The 27,719-nt window shown below is 53.9% G+C and overlaps 2 protein-coding genes across 5 annotated transcripts in view; one reads left to right on the forward strand and one right to left on the reverse strand.

Moving 5' to 3' along the window:
* Window positions 1-2,124: 2,124 nt before the first annotated feature.
* On the reverse strand, window positions 2,125-19,178 carry DHCR7 (7-dehydrocholesterol reductase). Of its 2 annotated transcripts, none has more exons than XM_082660605.1 (9): window positions 19,109-19,178; window positions 14,027-14,142; window positions 11,549-11,646; window positions 10,751-10,973; window positions 9,208-9,298; window positions 8,235-8,448; window positions 6,276-6,480; window positions 5,977-6,108; window positions 2,125-2,963 (listed from the first exon to the last, which is right to left on the reverse strand). In XM_082660605.1, exons 3-9 carry the CDS (start codon window positions 11,638-11,640, stop codon window positions 2,499-2,501), a joined length of 1,422 nt encoding a protein of 473 aa, XP_082516731.1. In that variant the 5' UTR covers window positions 11,641-11,646; window positions 14,027-14,142; window positions 19,109-19,178; the 3' UTR covers window positions 2,125-2,498. The 2 variants fall into 2 exon arrangements, with proteins under 2 accessions (XP_082516731.1, XP_082516730.1); XM_082660604.1 differs by having other exon boundaries at window positions 14,013-14,142.
* Window positions 19,179-23,114: 3,936 nt separating this feature from the next.
* NADSYN1 (NAD synthetase 1) overlaps window positions 23,115-27,719 on the forward strand; it is a 33,977-nt gene continuing 29,372 nt past the window's right edge. For 2 of the 3 annotated variants that reach the window (XM_082659982.1, XM_082659983.1), the window contains exon 1: window positions 26,130-26,527. In XM_082659982.1, the coding sequence (XP_082516108.1) occupies window positions 26,154-26,527 (374 nt within the window). In that variant the 5' untranslated portion in view covers window positions 26,130-26,153. Of the gene's footprint in view, window positions 23,303-24,383; window positions 24,445-26,129; window positions 26,528-27,719 lie in introns of those variants that run through there. The other variant, XM_082659984.1, reaches the window with a different exon arrangement.

Consider the following 27,719-nt stretch of genomic DNA (forward strand, 5'->3'; position numbering starts at 1 on the left):
ACTTGGCAAACTGAGGGGCAGATCCAAGGTTCAAATCCAGAGCTGTCCCAGGAAATCTGGCTGAGGAACCTCACACAAGGCAAGAAGACAATCATCGCCCTTAGTTTTCAAACAAGGACAACAAAGCACAGAGAGGGAAATTGCCTGGCCGTGGTCACACAGCTGTTGAATAGGGAAGCCAGGGTCTGAGCTCACAGCCACCACCCTCCAGCCTCCTTAAAATGAATTCACACAGTGACTGGGAGGAAACGGCGGGGCCCACCGTACTCAGCGCCATCCCGGTGGGAGTTCACTGCTCCGGCCTTGGTACTCAAACCACTTGTGTGGCTGGTGACAATACAAACACCTGGGACCCCCTTTGACCCATGAGCTCCATGGGCAGGGGTGGGGCACCAGCATTGGAAAATCACGGCTCTCAAGTCGGCCCAGGTGGGCCCCAAGCTCCGGTCCCCTCCTGGCTGTTCAGGAGGCCGCCTGTCTTTGCTCAACCAGTTGTAGACTGAGCAGGGGAGGCATTGCCCTGCACCTGCCCTCCCTGCCCAGGGAGCGGGGCCCCCAGCACACTCCAGTCCTCGGTTCCTCCAGGTGTGAAGCAAGCCTAGCACCGCCATCTTTGTGGCTTCTCCGCTCTCTTGTGGGGGGCAGGTGGCCAGACTGGAATTTCTTCCTTTGGCAAACGGAATGGATTCTCACACCCAGCACAAGAGTGGCCCCAACAGAGGGCCAACGGTGGGGAAAGTGTGGAGCCCTCCCCTGAATCCCGTGATCGGTACCCAAAGCTCTGAGGCAGGACCCAAGCATCTGACCCAAAGTTCCCCGGGCATCGCCTCTACACACCAGAAATCGAGCCCTTGTCTATGTCCAGGCCCCACTGGGAGACAAACCACAAAGAAGTCTGAACAGGGAAAGTTTAAAACAGGCACATCTGCTTCGTCGTGCTTCGCAGATAATCACGCTTTTTACAGACTGAAGGTTTCTGGTGACCCTGCATCCAGCAAGTCTACCGGTGCCACTTTTCCAATAGCATTTGCTCACTTCGCGTCTCTGTGTCACATCTTGGCATCTCTGGCAGTACTTCAAACTTTTCTTTCTGTTTGTTAACGGTGATCTGTGATCAGTGACCTGTGATGTTACCATGGTCACCGTTTTGGCATGTTTTAGCAATAAAGCTTTTTAAAATCAAGGTGTATACACTGTCTTTTAAGACAATGCTATTTCATACTTAAAAGAGTACAGAATCGTGTAAACCTAACTTTTCTCCGCACTGGGAAGCCAAAACACTTGTGTGATTCGCTTTATTGTGATAATCGCTTTATTGGGGAGGTCTGGAACCAAACCTGCAATACGTCCCAGATACACCTGAATAAAGAATTATTAACTCGACTAGGGCATAACGTCTAAAGAGAGCTGTCAAGAATACCTGTGGGGACTTCCCTGGTGGCGCAGTCGTTAAGAATCCGCCTGCCAATGCAGGGGACATGGGTCTGAGCCCTGGTCCGGTAAGATCCCACGTGTCACGGAGCAACTAAGCCCGTGCGCCACAACTACCGAGCCTGCACTCTAGAGCCCACAAGCCACCACTACTGAAGCCCGCGTGCCGCAACTACTGAAGCCTGCGCGCCTGGAACCCGTGCTCCGCAACAAGAGAAGCCACTGCGGTGAGAAGTCCGTGCACTGCAATGAAGAGTAGCCCCCACTCGCCGCAACTAGAGAAAGCCCGCGTGCAGCAATGAAGACCCAACGCAGACAAAGATAAATAAGTAAATTGAAAAAAAAAAAAAAAACCAGAATACCTATGGGTCAAGGAGTGTGCCCAAGGTAAGAAAACACGTGAAGGGTGTCCCGTCCCCGAGGCTGGGGTTCAGGTCTCCTTGGGGAAGGCTTGGGTGAGGCCCCCGGATGGTGTGGCCAAGTTCTCTGGGTTGCCTGGGCCAAGTCTGTACAAGACCCAGAACCAGAAGATGCAGCATCCCTTAGCGCCCTCTACAGACAAATGTAACGAGGTGCACGTGCGAAGGAGAGAAGTCTGAAGGGCACAGCTCACTACCGCAGAGCAGGTGATGCAGGACTGCACCTGGGGCTGAGAGGCTGTCAATTGATAACTGCCACAGCTTACGTGTCCACTTCTACTTTATTTAGCAAGAGTAAGGGCAGGACTGACCACGGGGGCTGGAAGACATCCCGTTCAGTGTCGGACTCCTGCTGTTTGGGCAGCGGGCAGCTCAGACCCCAGAGAAGAAACAGCGTCATCTGTGAGCCAGCCAGGTCATCCTCCCACCCTGGGGACACTGCACGGAGAAAGCTGGTCACTTCTGCTGGCGAGAAGGCAGTCGGTGTAAGCCCCCGGAATTCCACTCAGGACAAGTGCCGGGCTGTTTGCATCTTACAGGTGAGGACGCAGAGGCTCCTGGAGTGCGGCGCAGAGATCCTGCTGCCCCAGCGGACCTGACTCCAGCTCTCCTCCCTGCCCCGCTGGGGGCTCCTCCCGGGGCGGCCCTTCAGAAGATTCCGGGCAGCAGGCGGTAAGGCACGGCGGCCGTGTAGCGCTCCCAGTCGCGGCCGTACTTGTTAGCACAGCGGTGCTCGTCCCGCAGGCAGCGGTGGGTAAGCAGGATGGCCATGTAGATGATGTAGAAGTAGGGCAGGAGGTGGCCGCCGCCGCAGGCCAGGCAGTACGCCAGGCTGCCCATCAGGTCGCCGGTGTAGTTGAAGTGGCGGGCCACGCCCCAGAAGCCGGACACCAGCAGCTTGCTGTGGTGCTTCTGCTCATCGGCCGACGTGAAGGAGCACTCGATGACCCTGGGCTTCCTGCCCCAGATCAGGCAGCGCCCGTCCGTGCGGCGGAAAAGGTCCTTCTGATGGTTGGCCATCCGGAAGATGTAGTAGCCCAGCAGGCCCAGCAGCAGGACGCCCAGGGAGTAGCGGGTGGGCAGCTGCACGGGGTGGTACACCAGGTACAGACCCTGCAGGGCGAGCGGGAGAGGTCAGCGGGCTGAGCGGGACCGCGGGCTCGGGAGCACGGCCTGGGTGCAAAGCCCTGCTGTGCACCTGACCGGCTGCCCCCGTGCCCTGCCTCGGTTTCCTCTCCTGCAAATAGAAGCGCCTGCCCCGGAGGGTTGCTGTGGGATCAGACAGGTAACTATGCAAATCTGCACGTCCACCTACCTACCCACCTAGCTGCCTTCCTATCTGTCTATCTACACGTACATACATACACATGTGTATCATATATAGTATACATATTATATAACAATATTACAAGGATTATTTGAATATAATATTGTGATGGTTAATTTAATGTGTCACATTGGCTAGGCCACGGGACCCAGACACTTGGTCAAACGTTAGTTGTTACGAAGGTTTTTTTTTTTTTTTTTTTTTTGCGGTACGCGGGCCTCTCACTGTTGTGGCCTCTCCCGCTGCGGAGCACAGGCTCCGGATGCGCAGGCTCAGCGGCCATGGCTCAGGGGCCCAGCCACTCCGCGGCATGTGGGATCCTCCCGGACCGGGGCACGAACCCGCATCCCCTGCATCGGCAGGCGGACTCCCAACCACTGCGCCACCAGGCAAGCCCCACGAAGGTACTTTTTAGATGGGATTAATGTTTCCAATTAGACTGAATGAAGCGGACCACCCTCCGCAATGCAGGTGGGCCTCGTCTAATCGGCGGAAGCCCTAAGAATGAAAGAATCCCTGGAATAAGAGCGAATTCCACCAGCGGACGGCCTGCAGACCCAGCTGCAGTACCAACCCTTCCCTGGACCTCCAGCCTGCTGGCTGCCCTGAAGATTTGGGACTTGAACGCACCAGTCACATAATCAAATAAACACACATACGTGTGTGTGTGTGTGTGTGTCTGTGTGTCTGTGTGTGTGTGTGTGTGTGTCTGTGTGTGTGTGTGTGATCTACTGCTAATGCTTTGCGTGCTTGGAAAATGGTGTTCACAAAATCAGGGAATCAGTGAGCCTGCAACCAGCCAAGCAGAGAAATGAGTCCAGAGGGTCCGTCCAGAGGATCCAGCGTGGGGACCAGAGTCCAGAACTTGTGGCCCCCAGCCCAGGGCTCTCTCCCCTCAAGCCTGCTCACTCTGCTGTGATTTTCCTCCTCTCCCAGTGATCCTGTTTCACGCTGCTGCACAGGGTAGTCAGCCAGGTACCACGGGCCCCGTTATCATCGCCTGCAGGACTGGCTGCAACCACTCACCACCTGCCCGCGCACATCCGGGCCAGCCGACAAGGTCTGTTAGCATTGGTCCTCTCCACTCCTGCACGTCCTGTTTAAGGCAGGCCACCGCTAACCACTCAAGTGCCCTAGAACCTGCTCTTTCCCCCACCGCCACACCTCTTCATACCTGCTCACAGAACGGGCAGGTGGGCATCTGGCCAGGCCTCTGAAGCAGCCACCCTACACAGGAGCCCGCGTGCCAAGCAGAGGAAAGCGGGGCTGTTCTCTGTGAGCTGGGAGGGGTGCGGGGGGGTTCATGATGAGGCCTCTCCTCTATTCCCCAACAGCCTCAGAACACAGCGGGTGCAGGAACGAGGATGCCCAGCCCTAACAGAGGTGATGTCCGCCCTACTTTTTCAGAGATGCTCAGGGACGAGTTCAAGGCCCCCTCCCGTGGCTGGCAGCCCTACAGAGGTGCAAACCCAGGTTCCTCAGGCTCCCCAGTCAGGCTTTCTACCCTCGGCTCTGCAGCGTGTGCCGAGGCTCTCCTGGGGACCCGGCCTGATTCATTACTCGTGGGAACTTTTCCCAGAGCCTGTGCCCCCCAACCCCCAGCATCCTCTTCTCGCCTGGAACACTCCCCTCCTGTAGGCCTCCCACCCGGTGCTGGCCTCTGATCCTCCAGCCTCCAATTGGGCAAGGCTTCCTGCCACCCCCACGTCCTGTGTCCCAGCCACGCTGAACTGTCTTGTGCCTTAAATGTCCCCCTCTGCCCTCCCCCCCCACCCTGATATATTCCCCACTCCACCTTTCTGGAATGTTCTTACCCTCAGACTCATCATTCTGCTCTCAGCCTGGCTGTGACCCCCACCTGCTGGCTGGGGTCTCCTCCTTGGCCCTCTCTCAGGGGTCAGCACCCCACTTCCTGTCCAGCTCCCCCTCCCCGCACTGGACTGCCTGTGTCAGGGACTTTCCCTCCCAGCTGTGAGCTCCGAGAGCGCAGGGCCCCCTGCATCTCCTCCACTCTTGCGTGTACATACTCAAAGCTTAAATGCAAATGACGGAAGGAAAGAAGGCCTCTCATCCTTTCAGCCTTGAGATTTGAACACACATGAATACTAATACCCACCTCCATCCACCCAGATCCCCCAAAGCATTTCTTTTGACCCAAAGTTTACTCCGTATCATCTTCTTCTCTCAGTCTATGGGCTGAGCTGTGTCCCCCAGATTCACATGTCGGAGTCCTGACACCCAGCATCCCAGAATGTGACTGTCTTTGGAGTTGCATGTCTTTCTTTCAAGAGGTGAGGAAGGTAAAATGCGGCCACTAGGGTGGGTCCTGATCCCACAGGACTGGTGTTCTTATAAGAGGAGGTCAGGACACAGACACACACAGAGGGACGATCCTGTGAGGACACAGGGAGGAGACGGCCGTCTACACGCCGAGGAGAGAGGCCTCAGGAGGACCAGCCCTGCCCACACCTGGGTCTCGGATTCCAGCCTCCAGACGGGGAGACAATGAACGCTGTTGTTTAAGCCGCCTGGTCCGTGGTATTTGTTACAGTGGCCTGTGCTGACTCGTACACTAAGCCTTCTCTTCTTCCTAAAACAGGGGAGCAGCCTCCCTTCTCCAGGTTCTGGCGCCACCCCACACCCCCCAAAACAACAGACACTTGGGTGACGACAAGGCTCGGCACGTGCTCAGCTGTGTCTGCTCCGAGGGCAGCGCTGAGGGTGCCCGGGGACCTTACAGCTCAGTGTGCTGCTGTGCTGGGCATGCGTCACAGGGGGCTCCCTGCCCCTGCTTCTCACCTGCAACGTGTAGAGGTACGGCAGCCAGACGCAGTCCCCCCAGCCCAGGTACCACCCAAAGTGGTCGTGGCAGATGTCAATGGTTTTCAGGTACCAGGTTTCGTTCCAAAAGAAGTCCAGCACATAGATGGCCTGCAACACAGGAGCGGCCGTGTACTGACCAGAGACACGTGGGAAGGGGGCCGACCCCCACGTAAAGGCGGCAGATTACGGTCTTTTGAAAACTGTCTGGCTTTCAGGCTTCCCCAGCGCCCACTGGGTGTCAGAGCTCCCACCCCCCTGGGCCACAGAGAGGCTACCTGCAGGACGTTGACCAAGACCATGGAGTTGGTCACGTGGCCGTGGAGCTCCTGCTGCTTGGCTGCGAAGGACAGGTTGATGAGGGTCCAGGCGACGATCCCGGGGCGTCCATTGAAGAAGAGCTTGAAGTCAAACCACTCCCCAATTCGGGGGTTAAACTCAACGCCCATCATGTAGTTGTAAAGGAAATTGCCTGTGAATTTGCTTTAAAATACAAAGAACAGATGCGTGTCGTTAACGAGCGCATCTCACAAGTGGCCTACGCGGCTGGCACGGACACAGGTGCCCAGCCCAGCCTGGGTACGGCAGGCCCAAGAGAGGCGACCTGGGGGGAGACCTGCCGTGAACTGCGGGGATGCGGCAGGCAGAGGTCGCGTCAGCCTCCCTCCCTCCCCGCAGACTCAGAGCTTCACTCCACGTTCACCTCTGGCCCTTGAGTTGCTCGCTCTGCTCCAGGGAAGGTGGGGCGATTGTATCTGTGCACCTCCCTTGGGCCAGCGCCCAGGGTCCTCCCTCCCCACTCCAGGCTCCCTGGAGGCACAGCACAGGTGAGCTGCCCAACTGGCTCGACTGGACAGAGATTTTATTCTGAAAGACTCACAGGGCATTCAGGTCTCCCGTGGGCAAGTGGAGTTATACGTGATGCCGAGGTAGATGTGGAAGAAAGCGTGCTGCTCAGAGCCGGGCGCCTGGCTCCAGGGCCCACACCCATCCCTTGCTGGGCAAGTTGAATGTTTCGTTACCTTGGTTACCTGACCTATAGCCCTCTCCAGGAGCGATCAGAGAATCAGCCATAGTAACCCTTGTGGAGACCTTCATTAAGTATAACTTGCTGTACATACACAGGGATTTCTGTGCTAGTCAGAGAAACATATTTTCGTGTCCATTTCCCTCAGGTAGGGTAAGTAGAAAGAAGCCAAATATACAAAGTCTACAATAGGGGATGTGATTATAAAGCAGAGAAAATGATTTCCATGAGTCCTAGAAGACCAGCCTCATTATGTGATAAAAAAATCACACAAGCTCAAAGTACCACCAACCAACCTAAGAGTTTAGGTGTAACAGTAAAGGAAACATACTTTATTTTCATTTGGACCCCCAAACTAAAATGTAAGCACCCCGAGAATAAGAATCTTGTTTACACCTAAAGCCCCACTGCCTACACCTGTCTACAGGAGGAACCCAACAAACATCTCTTGATGAATGGACGGATGGAAGGAGGTGGGGAGGGAGGGATGGGGGGAAGAGTGGATGGATGGATAAATGGGCTGGATGAATGGGTGCATGGGTGAATGGATGGATACAGGGAGACAGGAAGGGAGGGAGGGAGGGAGGGGTGGAGGAAGGGATGGGAGATGGATGGATGAATGGATGGGTGGATGGGTGCATGGGTAGGTGGATGGATGGATGAGTTGGATGGGTGGATGGATGGACAGATGGGTGGATGGGTGGGTGGATGAATGGACGAAGAACTGGACAGATGGATAGATGAAGGAGAGATGGATGCATGGTTGATAACTATCCAACCCAGGGCCCCATGAGAATGGACACCCATCAGTAAGGTTCTCCCTGGGAAGTTCTTACATTAAAGCCACTGAGAAAACAGGACTCATCACTAAGACTGTTTCAGGCCACATTGACGTTCCAGAAAAAGAGGTGATGGACTGTCTTTGCCACCCAACCAGAATATGCCTTTTCCACCCCCCTGCTCCCTGACAGCCCTACACGACACAGCTCGGCCACCAGAGATGGACTCGGCCGTCTTCAACTGCATCCTCCCTAAGGCAGGAGAAGCCACCCAGACATTTGGAAAGGATGCTTCCCAGAGTCCATCAGGTTCCCTTAAGCTCCTCCTTCAAGGATTCTCAGTCCTCAGGGCTCTGCAACCTCCCAGCCCAAGGTAACAGAAAAAGGCACCTGCTCTCCATCTTGGGCTCGACCGGCCGCTGAGGACGTACCAGTCTCGGGCATCGGTGGGGAAGAAGTAGCCCTTGATCATGGCGAAGGTGGAGACGGCGTAGCCCAGAATGTTGGCACACCAGAGCAGCGGGATCCAGTTGTCAAAGATGATGGTGGGAGAGAAGCAGGCGAGGAGGTAGGAATTAAGAAACCAGAGGAGATGCGTGATGAGCCAGGCTTGCAGGCCGTTGATCTCATACTTGTTGACGATTCCTGCGGAGGGAAGAGGGAAGATCGGAGGCGTTCCCCCAGCTGCAACAGCTCCTGGCTCCGGCCCTGCCGCCTTTCTGGGCCTCAGCTGCCGGGGTCCCCAGACCCCAGGCTTGATAGCCAGTCAGCTGCTGCTGCCATTCGGGCCCCTAGGGTCAAAATGCCTGCGGCACACCTCACGCTGTGAGCTGGGGACTAACCGCTCCTGCTTGCCGAGTTCCTGGAAGGGTGAGAGGGTGCAGGATGTCTGGAACCAGCCAGAGGCTGAGTCACCAGCCTGCAGTTTGCCGGAGGCTGGGGCTGAGCTACAGCAGAAGCGGACGAGCGTCCCCTAGGGTACCTGGTGGGGGACCCAGCAGCCTCCCTGAGGGACCAGGTGCTCTCTGTGTGCTGGGGTGGGGTCTCAGTGACTGCGGGGAATGAACGGGCCAGGCAGCCCCAAGGACCCCTTAACAAAAGCCCCGTCCCACCAGGTGCCCCTGGGGGACTCGAAGCGTCGCCGCCGGGGAGAAGCTCCATGAGCCCGGCTACACAGCCAGTGTGGGGCAGGGCTCATTCCGTTCCGACTGAGAAGGTGACTTCCCACCTCGAATCTGGGGCGGTCCCGGGGTGTGGAAATTCTCAGGCAAAGTTTTTACTTTGTCCAGGGGCAGCCTTTGGGATGGAAGCTGCGTGGGGGCGGGGCTGGGGGGAGGCCCCGTGAGATGAAGGGAGGGCAGAGCTGCCACAGGCGGTGGGCAGCAGGGGCGGGGCCCAGCTCACCTGCAGGAGTCATGGCGCCCTCCTGAACGCCCCCCACGTAGCCCGGCAGAAACTTGTGGCAGAAGTCAGGAAGCAGCACGTACAGAAGCACCTGAGACACAGAGATTTTCCGCTGAATCCCCTGTGAGCTGGGGGCCCGCTGTGCTTCGACACAGCCTTGCTTTATTAACCGAGATGATAAATGGGGAGGCGCCGAAGGAACGGGAGAGAGCCTACTCAGAGCCAGTTATTCCTTCCAGGAGAGTCTACAGCTCCGGGAGCTCTGGCTGCAGGCTGACTGCGGGCTTTGAAGGGGGCCCTGAACAGGAAACTCATCACTACTCAGAGCGCCCAAGCCGCCTCCCCACGGGACTCGGCCACTCCCCTCGGGAGAACCCACTAGTTCACATTCTGGACGACTCGCCCTTTGAAAGTGTTCGCCGGAAGTGTTCAGTGCGCTCCCAAGCTCGTGCAGCCCTCCCCAATGTCTACTTAGAGAACAGTTTCACCCCCTCCAAAGGGAACCCCACACCCACAAGCAGTCACTCCCCTCGGCCCCTGCCCACCAGCCCCTGACAACCACTAACCCACTCTCTGTCCCTATGCATTTGCCCATCCTGGACTTTTCACATAAACAGAATCAGACAGGAGGTATCCCTTGGTTGCTAATTTCTTTCACTGAGCATCGTGTTCTGAAGGGCCGTCCACGCTGTAGCCTGAGTCAGACCTTCATCCCTTTTTATGGCAGAACACCATGCCACCACGTGGATGGATCACACTGTGTGTGTCCATAACTGTCGATGGACACGCGGGCTGTTTCTGCCTTTAGGCTACTGTGCCTCTCGCTGCTCTGAATCACTTTTTACCCAAAGGGACCAAGAGACCTGAAATGAGAGGGAATCTGAAGCTTGAAAGCTGGGAACGTGGGGAGAAACAGCTAGAAGCGGCCAAAGTCTTCCTTTAGAACAGGAAACCCCAGGGCGCGGAGGGGGTGGCATCTCACAGCACCGTTTCCCTGGAAACCTCCTGGGTTCAGATAATAAACACCACCTGCTCACCAAGTTCATGGTGCAGACAGCCTTCTGATGAACTCCTCCTGGTTGGGAGGCCAGTGGGGTCACAGCAGAGCCAAGGCTGTCCTTGGACAGGTCTGTGCAACCACCTGCTGGGGACACAGCCTTGGCTTTGCTGAGACTGAGAGCGGCCCTTTAGGATAAGCTCCCCATTGTGCGTGGGGCTTCCCTGGTGGGCCACGCCCTCACGCTTTGCCACGGGGTCCTGCTTCCTGCTCGGCAGGTCCCCGCAGGGCTGGGCACAGCCCTGAACCTCGAGGAGGCTCCGCGGAAAGCGAGTCAGACACTGAAATGCCACCAGGTGCCCTTGATCTGAAGACAGAGCTAAGTCCCTCGGGCTGCAGGTGATTCCCTGCTGGGTCCCGGGAATGAGGACGCCAGTGTGAGCCAGGACTCCACCCCTGACAAGGGGCCAGGACTGTCCCGGCAGGACGGGACGCTCTGCAGAGGCGGAGCCCCGCCCATGGTGGCCGGTGGCCGGGAGGGCTGACCTGGAACGTGACCCATGCCACGTAGATCTGGGCCGCTTTCATCGTCACAGGTGGCGTCTTGGCCCAGATGTCTGAGAGTCGAGCCTGCCCAGTGGCGATGTCCACCAAGGGGGCCGTCAGGGAGCAGCTGTACTGGTCGCAGGCCATGATGAAATAGTACACGATGAAGGGTGCAAACAGCAGCAGGAAGGTGACGCTTGCCAGGGAAAACCAGTCCACCTCCCTGTGGGGCGGACGGACGGTAGGAGGTCACGTGACGCCCTCCCGACCCTCCGACCCGACGCACGGGATGCTCTGCTCCACGTGCAAACCCGCCAGCGCTTCCCAAGAGAAGGCTGTCAGCTCGCAGCGCAAAGGCCCCCACTGCCTGGGGAAGGCACCCCACCTGCATGCTCCACTGTAAGCAGTCTGAAGGCCGACAGACCCGTGGGCACCCCCAGAAAGCCCAGGGCCCAGGGCACGAAAGGCAGAAGGCCTTTCACAACCCAGGTGGCCAGAGGCTTCCCGTTCTGGGCCATGGGGGACATTCACCAAGTCCCCAGCACTCTATCGCTCGACAACCATGACCCCCATGCGCTGCACAGTGAGGGCGGTATAAGGGCACCAGCTGTCCTTGGAATCAGTTTTTAGTTTCTTCTTCTTGTAATTCCTCACTCTCTAAAAGGGGAAACTGCTACTAATGATAGTCTTGCTGATAAAAAGAATTTTTTAAATAGGTTCATGAAATCCCAAAGGCTGGCAACCTCTCACTGAGATTCCACTTTACTTTCTAGCTGGGAAGATGGGTGAGAGCCTTACCAGGCACGGCCCCACTGCCCGTGGGTCGCAGCCTTGCTGACGCTGCCAGGACTCTTGGTTTTGGGATCGTTGGACTGTGACTTTGCAGCCATTGGGCCCTGAGGGAAGGAGACACTGCGTTCAGATCGTCCCGTGACAAACGGACACTGCACCTCACTGCCACTGTTCACGGGCCCCACAGGGCTGGGCTCCTTCATTCACCTATTCTTTATCTTGTCCTAGATGGGAGATTCCAGGCAGGGAAGAGATCAGTGCATCTTAGACTCACTCCTGGAACCCGCAATAACCTCCCACATGGCCCTACTTCTGCTCTTGCCTGTCTCCATTCATTTTCCAACGACAGCAGAACATCCTTCTTACTACGTGAACCCAGACACCTGTGGCTCAGAACCCTCCCACAATGTGCTCCTTCCTCCCCTCTTCCCCACTCTCCCTTCATACCCTCTGCTCCAGGCACAAGGAGGTCTCTACCTATCATTTTTTTTTAATTTTATTTGTTTATCTGTTATAAGCAGGTTCTTATTAGTTATCTACTTTGTACATATTAGTGTATACATGCGAATCCCAGTCTCCCAGTTCATCACTCCACCACCACTACCCCCACCTCCCCGGCCACTTTCCCCCCTTGGTGTCCGTACGTTTGTTCTCTACATCTGTGCCTCTATTGCTGCCTTGCAAACCGGTTCATCTGTACCGTTTTTCTAGATTTCCCTACCAATCCTTAAATGTGGTTTATCTTGTTCATGACACCCGCTACTTCTCAGCTTAGAACACGCTTCACAGGTCTCCTCGTTCAGGTCTCCTATAAAATGTCCCCTCCTCAGTATATGACTTTTTATTTTTCCTGGAGTTAATGGTTGCCTCACTTTTTCCATTTTCTAAGGTCCCTATGCATCTATCACTAACTTTTTTTTCTGAATGCTCTAACAGAGCTATCATACATATTAATAATTTTTCGACATACTCCCAACGCAATTTATCATTTCCATTCCTCTCTCCCACCCATAGCCACTCATCTTGTACCAACATACAAGCCAACCAGTGGTCATAATATGGGGGAAGCAGTGACGTCTCCACGTCTAGAACAAGTTCACAATTGTCAAGGTTCCAAATATCAGGCATTAAAAAAAAGATGATCTTAAAAGCTTTCAGAAAAAATCCAGGATGAAGAGTCACACCAGCAGCAGGCTGGATTCTAGAAAACAAGGGTGGAAAACTCAAAATTCTGACGGAAACTGATTTCAACCTACAGTTCTATTCCCAGGTTAACTATTATTCAGAGAAGACACAGGATCCAAGAAAGTTGCCAAAGAAATGCCCAGTGAAAGGACAGGAGGAAGTCCCAAGAGAACAGCTGTGCAGTGGACCAGACAGTAACCGGTCCACACCGGCACAAGACGAACGGCTACGGGGGGAGGAGGAGAGGAAATGACACATTTTGTTGTGTTCGAGTGTGTAGAACAATCATTGATATGTACGATGGCTCTGTTAAAACACGCAGAAAAAAAATTAGTGACAGATACACAGAAACCTGAGTGTATGGAAAAAGGGAGGCGACCATTGACTCCAGAAAGATCAAAAAGCCATACAAAGGGGGGAAAACACCCAAACCATATGATAGTACATTACTTAGCTTAACAGCAAATCATAATAACTTTGCCAGAACCGTGTAAACTCTGATGACTGACTGACTACTAGATGTATAGAAGGAAACGTGTAAAGCTGGGAGCGCTGAAAGGAAATGGTTTAGAGAGAAGCAGGCGAAAACCACACGAAAGTAGCTAAGGGAATGAGAAGTATTCGCTTCTGGGAAGTGAGGCTATGAGATGAGTCACGGAACTGTTCACTTCATATATAAGCCTCTTAACACTGATTTTATTCTAAATGGGAACATGAATTACTTTAATACAACTGTGTATTCATTTACAATTTTTCAGTAATGAAAACTGCAGCCACATAAGTTAATTTACACAGGTTAGTTTGTGGAGCATCTGCGATGTACAAGGCAGGCTGAAGAGTTCTTTATAGGCGGGGACCACCCATCTTTACAGCCCCAAAACACAGAACACCGAGCCTGGTACATAGCAGCTACTCTGATCTAACGTGCTGGAAAGTTGCAAAAGGGCCAGAAATGTACAGGCTGAGAACGAAATGTGGAAAGCCGAAAGGAAGAAGCGTATCTTCTAGGGATTAAAACAAGCCCAGATAATTATTCTGAGCTTATAATAGCGTTCATTCACCCCTCTGTCATAAGCACTGAATTTTTAATAAAGGTGTAAGTAACATCCTTGGCAGGAGATGGCTGAAAATAGGGCACAGGGTGGCATTCTGGATGTAATTTATTGTTTTGCTAAGAGTCAGACGAGAATTGATACCAGGAGCTGAGGGACAAGCTGCCTCTACTTCTCCAAAGCTGAAAAGTCCCTGCCTTTGCCCAGGAGCAGCAGTGCTGAGATGGGCTTACCTCCAACCTCTTACCAAGCGGTTTCATGGCAGAACGCAGGTTTTCCTTCTCGAACTGCCCCCTTTCAAGTCGCTAGATTCCCACGCTCCACAAGGCCCGCTTGATCCTTTTCAACCCGCTGAACAAAGTCCTGCAGGGGACACGAAGAGACTCAGGGGAACAAAGGGAGATAAGGACCCAGATGGTATTTTCTCGAGGCCCGCCGCTGGGACCAAGTGAAAGGCGCAAGCTCAGCGCCTAGGGGTTCTAAAGCACAAGAGGCCCCCGCGGGTGGGGATCCCCCAGGAGAAGGCAATCTTATCGCGCAGCTTCTCCGCCTGGCACCCACACCGCCTGCCGAAGAGTAAGCACTGATCAACAACGGGCAGAGCTGGATGGAGGGCTTCAGGGAGGAGTTGTCTTGCAGACAAGCCTTAACACGGCAGACACAGAGCTGGTGAACAGCAACGAGCCAAAGCTGGCTTCTTTGCAGACTCACGCCAGGCAGCACACGTGCCTCTGAACCGTTTCTACAAGCCATTTGTGCCAGTGACCCGGATCACGCCCCGCTAGAGCCTGCACATTCCCACCGCACGTTCTAGGAGCCAGTGAGCTCCCAAGAATACAGGGCACCGCTGACAGTAATCTGGGCTCGGAGGCTGGTTCTCAGCAGACGTACCGGACCTGGGACCTTCCTGAGTGTCTTGGGGCATCAAAGCCCCCCCCCCCACCACAAACACACACGAGGTTCTGCGCTTGTTGTTAAAGCTGGATAAAGGAGGTTTCGTGTCCACACCCGGGAAGGAGCCAGGGAAATGCCGGGGGGCACCCTGCTCAGCTCCCTGGGCCGGATTTTGAGTTCCACGGGCCAAAGATAAAGGGATGTTTCTCCTGAGGGTTTGGGATGATGTAGTGTGAGTGCCTGACAGTAAGCGTCCATTTCAAAAGCCCTCCACCTTGAATAAACACATAGCCACCAGCAGAACCACCAGATAAGGACCGAGGCGTCCCCCAACCCACGAAGGGCCCTCACTCAGGAAGTCCGGGGTAACCTAGCGACTGACAGCTTGAGTAACCGCGCTGCTCCCTTCCCACACCCTAATTCCTGTTCCTATGCTTTAAATTCACCAATAAAGAGTGACCCCGTGAAGCCCTAGACACCCCGCCCTCAGGCCCTCACGCCCTCATAAAGGCAGAGCCCAGCCCCACACCCGCACCCTCTTTCTACCCACAATCTGGCTGCGTGTACCCACAGGACCCATGAGCAATAAATCTCGTTCCTCAACGTTCCATGGTGGTTTTTGCTGAAGGCGTCCTGCAATCATGGTGAGAACCTCAAGGGCCAGTCTGGCCACTACATGGCCCGGCGGGGGAGACGTCTGTGGGCTCCTCACAGCAAAGCAGTCCAGGCGAGTGCCTCCAATGTTCTATAGCTGAGAACATCACCATCGACAGCTCGGGGTGCACACAACAGAAGGCTTAAGCCCCGTGGCAGTGCTTTCGGCATCTCGAGGGTCTGGTATTTGGAGATGCATGGCAGGGATGGGATGGCATGGTGAACCCCCAGGAGGCCCAGATGTCACCCTCAAGGCTGCAAGTTCTCCGCTAGGCTTGGTTTCCTCATCCGCAAAGTAACTTACTCTGTCGGGTAAATGAGGTCACAGGGCCAAGTGCTCAGAGCCCCACCCAAGCCCCATCAGAGTCCGCCCCAGAGAGTCGGCTACTGCTGACACCACCACCAGCACCACCCAGGCCTCAGGAAGGCTCAGTGGGGCTCACACAGGGCATCGGGGTGACGTTTGGCCTGTCAGAGGTCTAAGGGGGATGCACCTGCAAGGCCCAACCCCAGAGGGTTCTGTTACCCACTGCACAGCTCATCACTCCTCGACGTAGTGGTTTAAAACAACAATCTATCAGGACTTCCCTGGCAGTCCAGCGGTTAGGACTCCATGCTTTCACGGCTAAGGGCACAGGTTCAATCCCCAGTCAGGGAACTAAGATCCCACAAGCTGAGGGGTGTGGTCAAAACAAAACAAACAAACAGTCTTTCGTCCTTTGTTCCCGTGGGTTGGGAATCTGGGGAGGCTGACTAAGTAGCTATGGCCTGGGGTGTCCCGGAGCGGCGGCTCATCACGTGCTCGCTCGGTGTGGGCTAGCTTGGGCTTCCTCCCAGCATGGCGGACTCAAGGCAGTGGGAGGAGGTGCCCGAGCTGCCTTTTCTGCCCCGCGTCAGCCCAGCACATTCATCTGGCTACACTGAGTCACAAGCCCACCAGCTTTCAAGGGGAGGGGAAGCAGGCTCTGACTCCTGATGGGGAAGCCGCAGGGTATTAAAAGAACGTGAGATCCTGGATGATACAACCTATCATAGGTGACGACTATTTATTGAGCATCTACCAAGCTCCAAGCACCCATCAGCTCATAGAATTCCCACCCCAATCCTGGAGAGTTGCCATCATTAGGCCCATTTTACAGATGAGGGGGTTGAGGCGAGGAAAGCGGAACAAGTTGTTAGCACAGACCTACAGGGACAGAGCTGGGTCTGCGTGCACGCCACCCTCTGTGACACACTTGGGAGACTGTGGAGTAAAATTCAGAGTAGTGATGACAAGAGCCAACCTTTCTGAGTCCTGCATCAGGTACTATCCTAACACACATACAGAAACATTTAGTTGGAATGTTATCGGAACAGCAGGGGTTCTGTTTTGGAAATTTGTTAGTCCAAGGAGTGGTAGACACTGAAAAATACAGACATGCCCCAACTTGGACTTAAAGGAATGATACAATTCAGAACCGGTGAGAGTTGGGCAGCTGCTCTCCTGGTGGGAGAACAATTTCAGAGGCCAGGTAGACCTTCAGGTTGACCCAGCATTTACTTGTACGAATTTATCCTGGGACACATACAGATGGCTGTGTAAACCCACAGGTGAGAGAAACACTGACACACCGGTGCAGGGGAATACTCAGCAACTGTTAAAAAGAATGAGCTTAACGTGGCAGAAAGTTCCCTGGTATGTTACAGCACAAGGGCAAGCCGCAAGACGGTCTATCACTAAAAAGCTATTCAAAAAGCCGTATACCCAAACCCTCAGTAGTGTGGGACATCCACGTGGGCTTCCTCCCCCCGCCCCGCCTTTTCCTAGTTTGTCTAGTGGACACTTGTATAATAAAAGAATTTAACAACGATGAAATGAGTTGTTGGTACAGCTCTTGGAGTTCTTAGAGCCACAATTCTGGGAACATCTGTGGCTCTCTCCGGGGTCAGGGAGGTCATCTGCTCTCAAGGCATAGGGGAGTGATTTCGGGGGTCATTCTTGGGTTTACCTGCAGCTTTTTTGCATCCCCCCCCCCCCAGCCCTCTGCCGATGGTGTGGTCAAATGCAGAGGCTGCTCTTGGCACTGGACAGCTCTGGCCTGGCTTCTCTGGGGAGGGTTGAGGTCCTGGCTGGGGCATGGCAACCCGCTCCTGGGGCGCTTCTGAGGCCTCCAGAAATACATGTGAGCCCTGGAAGGAAATTCCAGAAATGATGACCTTTGATTCGAAAGGGTAAACTGCAGCTTTGACTGCAGGTACAGGGTTTCTGTTTTTTGAAAGCTGCAAAATATACACTCACTGTAACACCATCGCTGCAACAGAAGTTTGAAAGTCAGACAAATCCCCTCAATCCAGCCCCTGGGGTCACTGAATTTTGCTGTGTATTCTCCGGATTGTCTCACGAGCTACTTGTCACACGATATACACCCACTCTCCCTCCTTTTTCTCCCCCGAAATTCGTTTACCTCTAAATTCTTTTGTAAGTTTGCTTCTTCACTTTCTCTGATCTTAGAAAGCAGCTTTCTACTAGGTAGATCTTCTACGTAAATAGGTAGATCTGCTGCATAAATCTGCCACTTTTTTTTTTTAGCAGCAGTAGTTACATAAAAGGATTTTGTGGGAAGTTTTCCAAGAATTAATTGTGCATGGTTTTTCTGGGTTTCTGCCTGGCAAACCGTCCTGGTTTTTGAGTGGCGAGTGTCCTGCAGGTGGGGTAACTCCATCCTCCCCAGGCCTGTTCCTGCCGCCTTCCTGGGGACCTTCAAGGTGCCTGGGGCTGCTCAACCACCACCTGCCCTCTGTAAACCCCAAGCTTCTCAGCTTCTCATCCCCACCCCCACCCCCCTACTAAATGCAAGCATTGCTGACGGGGCTCTTCCCCCCAAACCATCATGTAGCCGGTATCTCTGGGTTTGAACCCCGGCTCTGCCGCTAAGTACATGACTCTACACGTCACTTCACCTCTCGGGAGCCTCAGTCTCCTCATCTGTAAGATGCGGGCGATGCCAAGTACACAGGTTGTTCTGAGAATTAAGGTCTAAGCACCCAGCCCACTGCCGGACACTCAGGAAACACCCAGTAAATAACAGGTCTCACACACCACTTTTGATAAACACGATTCCTCATTTCCAACTTTCCTGTCTCCTTTCTTTATCTTTTGTCGGGAATCTCACCAGAGCAATTCCTACCCTTAAAAACCTTTTTCATAAAATTATAAAATGTCCAGGAAAGAGGCAATACATCATTATTTAAGTTAGTCGGGAAAGCTGGAAAAGAAAAGAGGGAGCGTTTGGTCTTTTGTGAGCACTCCCTGCCCTGCCCGCCGTGCATCGACCCCCCCTCACCCCCCCCCATTAATCTATTCCTAGTAAAGCAATTCAGAGTCTCCTGCTACCTGCTCCCACCTTCTCAGTGAGCAAAGACAAATTATCCGCGTTTCCTCAACAGAAAACTGCATCCGCTCACGCGGGGCACCCGAAGAAGGAACCGGCCCACTCGGCGCAGGAAGCACCCACCTGGCTCCGTCCCGGCTCCTCCGGGATCTCCCGACCACCGGGGGACGGAGCATCTCCGAAAGGCCGTCTTCGGGTGGCCAACCTGCGCCCCTAGATCTCCGGCCTCTGCTCACCTGCACGCACGCACCCCTGCCCACCTGAGCACGCATCTCCTCCTCGCCAGAGCACTAGCCCCCCTCCACGCTCCTGCGCGCACCCATCCCACCCCTGACCTGCGCACACCCCCGGACCTGCTCGCCCCCCGCTCCCCTGCGCGCGTCTCACACTTGCGCAGCTGGCCCGCTTACCTGAGCGCCAGTCTCCGCGCCCGGCTCCCCACCCGCTCCTACTCGCGCGCTCCAGGCCGGTCGTCCCAAGATGTGGCGTAATGGCAGATGACCAATCGGAGACGGGCCCTGTGAGGCCCAGCACCCTCGCGCCCCGCGATTGGCCGCGGCGCCTCGCCCCACCCCCTGGGCTGACTCCGGGCCACCGCGCGCTCCATTCGGCAGCCGCTGGGCACGAGATTGACAGCTGAGGGCCCGTCCCGCGCACAGCCTCCCTAAGGGCCGGGGAGCCCCGCCCAGGCTAGGGGGGTGGGGAGGGGGGGTGGGGAGAGGGTTCGTCCCCATCGGTGGTGGTGGGCAAGCGGCTTAGATCCCCAGCCTCAGTTTCCTCTTCTGCCAATGGGGCTTCAAAGGCGCGCAGCCCACGCTGAGCCTGTGGTGTACAGATTGCCGGGTCCACAACAACCCACAAAACAGACCAAAATCCCTGCTCTTGGGGCGCACGCGCGGTAGTGGTGGTGCGTAATCAATAAACAATCGGGCAGGCAAATAGGGTGTCAGATGGTGGAAAGTGGTGTGGAGATCAAAACAGGGTGTGTGGGTAGCAGTTTTATTCAGGCGTGTCAGGGAGAGCCCGCCGCTAGGAGGCCACCCCAGGCCTTCCCCAGGAAGGGACCGGGAGGTGGAGTTTAGGGTGCGCTCACAGTGTGCAGGGCTGGGTGGAGAGAGAAGCTGAGTGGGGATGCGAGCAGCAGCTTAGGTCAACCACGTGGGGAAGCCCCCTAATAAGACAGCCCCTCAGAGTTGTCCCCTGGGCAGTGATAAGAGAAATGTTCACAGGTCAAGGTGTGAGGGGGTCATTCCGGCTTGCACGTGGTTCACCCTGAACTCCAGGCTCACCAAAACAGCCTGTTTGTGGCCCATTAAACGTGCGCTGTACATCTGCTTTAACCATTCAAGAAAAGAATGCGTTTAAAAATCAAAAGGGGGTGACTATGGTTCAGGCATTTGAAATGGATCTGGGTGGCCTTTGTGGACATGGTTTCAGGCCTGTTCCTACATCACTGAGAACCTGAATTTTCTGGACTGTGTCAGCCTCAAGGACACCACCAGCTGTTCTCAGAACAATAGCTGCTGGCTGCCCGCTGTAACCTTGAAAGGCTCGAGGTCTCCTCTTGTAACTATGCAACCATGTTGGACCCCAACCAATCCTTGCTTAACAAGCGCTCTTACTTCTTGCCAACTGCAATTTCAATTCTTAACAAACAACTTTTCTCATTTTGGGGGGTTTTGACTTTAGAAGCTTCTCCCATTTTATAGTTTTAATCGCTTCTTTTTTTTTTTTTTTTGCGGTACGCGGGCCTCTCACTGTTGTGGCCTCCACCGTTGCAGAGCACAGGCTCCGGACGCGCAGGCCCAGTGGCCATGGCTCACGGGCCCAGCCGCTCCGCAGCATGTGGGATCTTCCCAGACCGGGGCACGAACCCGCGTCCCCTGCATCGGCAGGCGGACTCTCAACCACTGCGCCACCAGGGAAGCCCTTAATCGCTTCTTGAATCAGCGTCTCCTGGGCTCTAATCCTCAGTTTGCCTCAAATAAAACTCTTCTATTCCTCTTATAGGTTGGTTTATTGATTATTTCTGTGGACAGCAGGAATGGCCAAGCCTCCTTCATATACCCCTGCCCTAGCAAGGGCATGACCTCGGGTTGGGCAGCTGTGCAACCCAGGCAGCCCCTGGAGGGGAGGGGAGCTGAAGGTGTCTGCTGCTGACCCCAACTTCCAACATCTGGGGCATCGGTTTACTGGCAGAGGGATCTGGATGGCCATCTCTGTGTCCCTCACAGAGACATGTTTTTCCCCTGTAGTCTTTTATTTTGAAAATGTCCAACGTGCAAACCAGTTGAATAAATAGTAAAGTGAACACCCACATACTTAGATTCAGCAGCCGTCAACAGTTTGCCGTATTTAATTTCTCTCTCTCTCGCTCGCTCGCTCGCTCGCTCTGTAGGTGTGTGTATCCCCTCCCCCCCCCAACCACTGATTAGCTACAGAGGATACCTCCCTCCTGAATATTTCAGTACCCAGCTCCTAAAAACAAGGACACTCTTCTACTTTACCAAAATAGAATGAGCACACGCTGGAAATTTAACATCCATTCCATGCTATTGTCTAATATATTGCCCATGTTCAGCTTCCTGCAGTTGTCCCAGTCATGTTGTTTGTTGCTCATTAAATAACCCAGGATCCGATCGGCGACCACCGTGCATTGAGCTCGCCAGCCTGCCTTCATCCACACCACTGCCCCAGCAGTACTTTCTAGTTTGTTTTATTGTTTCTTTTCCGTCCTTGACAATTTTGAAGAGTCAAGGCTGGCTTTTCACAGCAAGTCTCTTGATTGGGTTTGGCTGTTGTCCTTGCTTTTAGGTTATGCATTGTGGGGCAGGATGATATGCTACCCAGATGTCGTATCTTCACGCATCCTAGCAGGAGGCAACATGCTGTCACTTTGTCCCTTTGTTGATGGTAAGTTTGATCGTGTGGTTCAGGTGGTATCCGCCAAAGGTCTCCACTTTTCCTTTCATGATTAACGCGTAAGCTGTGGAGTGATACTTTGAGACTGGAAATACACTGCTCACAAATAACCCTCGGTCCAATTATCTAGCATTTAATGATGACTCTTGCCTGAACCAAACTACTGGATGCAAAAAGGGTGATCTAACTTCCTCAACCTTTCAATATTTATTCGTTGGCATTTTTCTGTAAAGAATTTCCCTCTCTTAATTTTTTGTCAGAATGGACGAATAGATTTTTTGCTCATTGAGTTACGATCCTGTACTGTCATTTACTTTTTTTTAAAGTTCCCATATTGTCCCATACTTGGCCAGTGGGAACCCCTCCAAACTGATTCTTCCTTTTCAAATAACATGTTCCCATCATTTTTGGAGAACGCCCTTATTTTCTGCTCCAACCAGACATTGGAGGATTTGCTCCTTCCCTGCCCAAGGCCTAGAACCAGCCATGGTTGGCAGGAGATATTTGAGCATACTGGAAAGAACTGAGGTATTTCTAGCAATGAAAACTGCCCCAAAGGGTCGAAGTGAGGATTAAATGAACATATAAACATTTTTGTGGTTTTCTGAAATTTCCAAATGGAAGCTCATGAACAAGCATTACTTTATAAACAGGATACACGTTTGTCTGAAATGTGAAAACGTGTACAGTACGTATGGCAGAGGCAGCATTGCAAACCAGTAGAAAAGGATGGCCTGTTCCATCAACGATGGTCAGCCAGCTACTTATTCACAAGGGGAAAAAAATGAATTCCTACCCTAAGGGGACTAAAGGGTGAAATGTGAAAACAAAACCTGAAAAACTGCTGGTAGTGAATAGGTTCAAATGCTTCAGAGAGGAAATTGGGTAACATTTAGTGAAGTTGCACGTGTGCATATCCTACGCCTGGCGAGCGACGCGCAGGTGAGTGCAGCTCCAGGGGAAACTGGCAACGGTAGGCGGCGTAGAGAAACTAGCTGCCCTCACACGGGATGCATTACAGGAATGAAAATAGCAGTGCGCGTGTGTGCTGGCACAGCGCTGCTAACTTAAATGAACGGATAAAGTGGGCTTTATTCCTACAGTGCAGTGACAAATGCAGAAATAACCAAAAGAACGTAATTAATATCACGGGGGAAAATAAAGTTGCACAAGCGTATTAAGATGCAGTTTGCGGGGAGGTATGGGGGCACGCGGGCGGGCCGGCCCCTCTCCACCTGCGCTCCAGGACTTGGCGACCGTCCCACCTGCCCGGTCAGAGTCGAGGCGGCGCGGGCGGGGGTAGCGTGCTGGCACCCTTGCCGAGTACTCGCGGCTCCGCGGGCCTCCCTCCTGCGCAGGCGCGGCGGAGAGCTCGGCGGGCTGGGCGGGGCTGGGCGGGGCGAGGGCGGGGCTGGGCGGGGCGAGGGCGGGGAGATCGCGGCGGGGCCTGACGCTGGGGCTCTGCTGTCCTGTCCCTGCAGGGCCTGGCGGGACGGGACGGGGCAACCCGGAAGGACACAAGCCGCGGCCACCTGTCTCCCTAGGACAGAAAGACCCACCGTCCGGCCGGCCTTTTGCCCAGGCGACTGCAGCCAGGATGGGCCGGAAGGTGACCGTGGCCACCTGCGCGCTCAACCAGTGGGCCCTGGACTTCGAGGGCAATTTGCAAAGGATTTTAAAGAGTGAGTCTAGGGGCGGCGTGGGGCAGAGGGGCGAAGGTCCATTCTGGCCGCCAGGCTTGCTGTGGCGCACGCAGCCTTGCTCTGGAGAAACTCGCGGCCGTTGGCATGGGGACAGATAAGATAAGCTATCTTATGACCACGCCTTTGCCCGTAAGTGCCCGGGTCCTCCTCATGAATGGGGGTGCGGAGTGGGTTACAGTGCCTGGGGACACGTGGTACGTACGCGTGGTAAGAAAAGTCTGGCCGTGGAGGTGGAGGTGGGAGGGCTGGGGTGAACCTGTCCTCAAATATCTTTGGGGTCGCATGTGACATTTCTAGAGCTGAAACCGACCCAAAGAGGGAAGTGGAATAGGGGTGAGCCCCCCAGCTTAGAGACTAGGTGTGGTCCTTGTGTGTGTGTGACGGGGGTCCCCATACAGTTGTCACCTGCACCAGCTCACCTTTGAAAGCGCAAGTTTGCACTGTTGACATCTACACCTGAAGTGGGGCTGCCCTGGGCGACCCTACAGGCTCGGCCGCCTCAGACTGGCTGTCCTCAGCTGGTTACTGCAGCAGAGTTGCCAACCGCAGTAAAAACAGAATGATTCAGGTGAGGGCATCTTAGCAGCCATGTGCCTCGGACCTTCATCCTTTTTGTTTTTTTCGATCTCAACCTGCTTTCATCTCATCAGAGCTCAGAGCAAATCAGGTTGGAGTGAAGAGAGGCAGTCTCGGTGGCCAGGGCTGAGTCTCCACTTGGCCAACCTTTCCTCCCCGGCCTGCTGCTCAAACCCAGAGGCGGCTGGTACCTGCTGCTGGTGCCTTTGGGTCCCGTCTTCTCCCTACACAGGGTGTTCTGCATCTGCTGGTTAATAAACTACCAGTGTGTGACTCCCCCCTCGCCCCGCCCTGCTCCTTCTTGGTGCTGAGGGTCAGCCCTGCAGGCCCTGCCTGTGTCTCTCATTTCCTGCAGGTGTCAGCAGGGTCTGGGAGATGCCCTTTTGTTTTTTACGACACCTATGGCAGCGAGACAGTTGGATCTGCCTTTGGACCCGTTGTGGGTGCTGAAATTGCCCCTCTTTCTCTCTCTCTGTACATGTAGGTATTGAAATTGCCAAGCACAAAGGAGCAAGATACAGGCTTGGACCAGAACTGGAAATATGGTGAGAGCAGAACACACAGAAACCCCAGGGTGGGCAGGTAGAGGCGTCTATATCAGCTCGCCTCCGCCGAAAGTGCAAGGAAGGAGGTGGCGTGCCTTGAGAACTGCGGACATGCAGGCCCATCTAGGAGACCATCAGAAGCCCGTGAGTGTGCGTGCTTGGCACACTTGAACAAGAGCAGGCCCAGCAAGGCTGGGTGATCCCAGGTTCCTATGTCGGGTAACACAGGAGCTCGTAGAGAGGCAGACTTTTCCCAGTCCGGGGCTGATGTCAAAGCTGCCTGGACGTCTGGCATTGCATTGGTGTTTGATATCACATGTGGCCTGGGAGGTACGGAAGTGACAGCCTCTGAGGCAGGAGTCTGTCCTGAGAGGAAAGGGCATCCCAGGTCTGGACCCCGTTTTCATCTAAGAATCAGGTTCTCCCCCTTATCAGAACCAGAGGCCGAGAGGAATGCTTTTCAAGGCATTAAGGGTGGCAAAGGCCAGTTGGGGGGTTTGTGTTCACGTGTGCAAAGTTTGCTCGGCGTTTGCAACATCACTTCCGGGCCATGCGTAGTGGGAAGGACCTTGTGAAGGTTTAAAAGTGGTTTACGGAGAATTCCCTGGCAGTCCAGCGGTTAGTACTTCACGCTGTCACTGCCGGGGGTCGGGGTTCCATCCCTGGTTGGGGACCTAAAATCCCACAAGCCATGCGGTGTGGAAGTGAAATAAGATAAAATAAAATAGTAAAATAAATAAAACAACATAAAATAGTACTTCACAAATTCTGTACATTTCGTTACTGGGACTCCCAGACTGAGAAATTACTCTCCACCCACTTCCCCTGTTAGGACCTCATTGGGCATTGTATTAGTTTTTTCCGGAGCTGCTGTAACAAAGTTTCACAAACTGGATGGTTTAAAACGGCAGGAATTTATTCTCTCACAGTTCAGGAGGCCCGAAGTCCCAAATCAAGGTGTCAGCAAGGCCCTGCTTCCTCCAGGGGATGGTCCTTCCTGCCCCTTCAAGCTTCTGGTTCCCAGTTCTTTGTCTTGTGGCTGCATCCCTCCAGCCCCAGCCCCGTCTCTTCTCCATGGCTTTTCCTCCTTCTGTTTCATGTAAGGACACTTGTCACTGGCTTTAGGGCCAGGGTCATCTCATCTCCAGATCCTTCACTTACATCTCTAAAGACACTTTTTCCAAATGACGTCACATCCACAGCTTCTGGAGGTTAAGGCATGGACACATCTTTTTGGGGGACACCATTCAGCCCCCTACAAGCTTCCGTATCTCTAGCAAGAAACTCAGGAGTAGCTGTGTGAGTGGCATTCGAATGATTATTCATGGTCCCTTTGCCCGAGGAATGTTTTTCTCTGGGTCCAGCTTTGTTTCTTTCGCATCCCTTTCTTGTAGATTAGTGGGATTTGGGCTACATTGAAGGTTAAAAAAAAAAAATCCAAGAGCAGACACTTTTTGACATGAGAGAGAATTTCTCATTGTAACTGACAACTTTGAGAAGTGGATGGGGCCCAGTCCATGAATTTCCAATAAAGAGCATCGTTTTGGGGTTTTTTTTTTGTAGCAGTGATTCCAAGTCTGGCTGCACAATAGAATCTCCTGGGAGGCTTTATAAAGATACCAAGGGGCTTCCCTGGTGGCGCAGTGGTTGGGACTCCGCCTGCCGATGCAGGGGACGCGGGTTCATGCCCTGGTCCGGGAAGATCCCACATGCCGCGGAGCGGCTGGGCCCGTGAGCCATGGCCACTGAGCCTGCGCGTCTGGAGCCTGTGCTCCGCAACGGGAGAGGCCACAGCAGTGAGAGGCCCGTGTACCGCAAAAAAAAAGAAAAAAAAAAAAGATACCAAGGCCTGGGTTGCACCCCTGCATGTTCTGACTCCTAGGCCCCTAGACCCCTGCCCCACCCCTGCCCCCGGGCCCACCCGGTGTGTCTCAGGGGTTCACTGTCCTGCTCCCTCCCTCTGCAGTGGCTACGGTTGTTGGGATCATTATTACGAGTCGGACACCCTCCTGCATTCGCTCCAGGTCCTGGCTGCCCTTCTGGAATCTCCAGTCACTCAGGATATCATCTGTGATGTGGGAATGTAAGTGCCGGCGTGAGCTTGGGGAAAGGCCAGCTTGGAAAGAGGCAAGTTCAAGGGCGTCGTATGTCTGGAGCCATCCTAACATCAGGGAGGTCGAATCTGCACAGTTCAAAGATACAGAAGGCCTCTTGTGGAGGAGTGGGCTTTGTTCCCTCTCTAGCCCTGCAGGTACCAGCTCCCCCAGCGGAGGCCGCTCCTGGGAGATTTTTTTTTGTATGTTCTTCCAGATGCTACTGTGCATGTGGGAACACGCTTTGCACAGCTGGGAGCACAGGGTCTCCCTTTCACATGTATAGCTCTTTCTTTACTTAACGGTAAGTCTTGGGATGGTTCCACATCACTCCATATCGACCTGCTGACCATATGGTTCCAGGGGGTGTAGGTGTATATAGCTTTCATAGCTGTAGATCCATAGGTGTAGGTTCCGTAAGTGTAGGTCCGTATGGTGTACGTTCCCTAGATGCAGGTTCCGTAAATATAGATGTATGTGATGTAGGTTCCATGGCTGTAGGCCCGCGTGGTGTACAGGCAGACCTTGGCGACCTTGCAAGTTTGGTTCCCGACCACTGCAGCAAAGCCAAACATAGCAATAAAGTGAGTCACAAAGTTGTTGGTTTCCCAGTGTATATAAAAGTTACATTTACGTTATACTGTAGTCTATGAAGTGTGCAATATTATGTCTAAAAATATACGTACTTACGTTACTTACAAAATACTTTATTGATAAAAAATGCTAACCATCGTCTGAACCTTCAGGGAGTTGTAATCTTTTTCCTGGGGGAGTGTTTGAAATATTGCGAGAATTACCAAAATGTGACACAGACTGGAAGTGAGGAAAAGCTGTCGGAAAAATGGTGCCAGTACACTTGCTCAATGCAGGGTTGCCACAGACCTGCAATTAAAAAAAAAAAAAAAAAGAAAGCAGTACCTGCAAACCACAGTAAAGCAAAGTGCAATAAGACGAGGTCTGCCTGTAGGTCCATAGCGTGTAGTTTCCACGGGTGCAGGTCACGTGGGTAGGGCTCTGGCCTAGGACTGTTGTTGAGCGTGTCTGTGATGTGCTTTGTGTAACCAGAGCCCACTGGTGGGCCTTTATGTTGTTTCTGTTTGCATCCTTCACTCTGTGTCACGTGGTGTGGATGTGGCCGAGTTTGCTTTCTTTTCCTCGGCCCTGCACGTGGGCTGCACTGCC

This window comes from Grampus griseus (assembly GCF_964374135.1).
Source record: "Grampus griseus genome assembly, chromosome: 8".
Lineage (NCBI taxonomy): Eukaryota > Metazoa > Chordata > Mammalia > Artiodactyla > Delphinidae > Grampus > Grampus griseus.

Excerpts from the sequence above, each read along its gene's own strand:
- DHCR7 (XM_082660604.1), bottom strand. The coding sequence starts at position 14,039 with ATGAAACCGCTTGGTAAGAGGTTGGAG. Across the intron at positions 11,647-14,012 it reads CGCTTGGTAAGAGGTTGGAG|GGCCCAATGGCTGCAAAGTC; the intron begins GTAAGCCCATCT and ends TCCTTCCCTCAG. Across the intron at positions 6,109-6,275 it reads TCTTGGTCAACGTCCTGCAG|GCCATCTATGTGCTGGACTT; the intron begins GTAGCCTCTCTG and ends CCTGTGTTGCAG.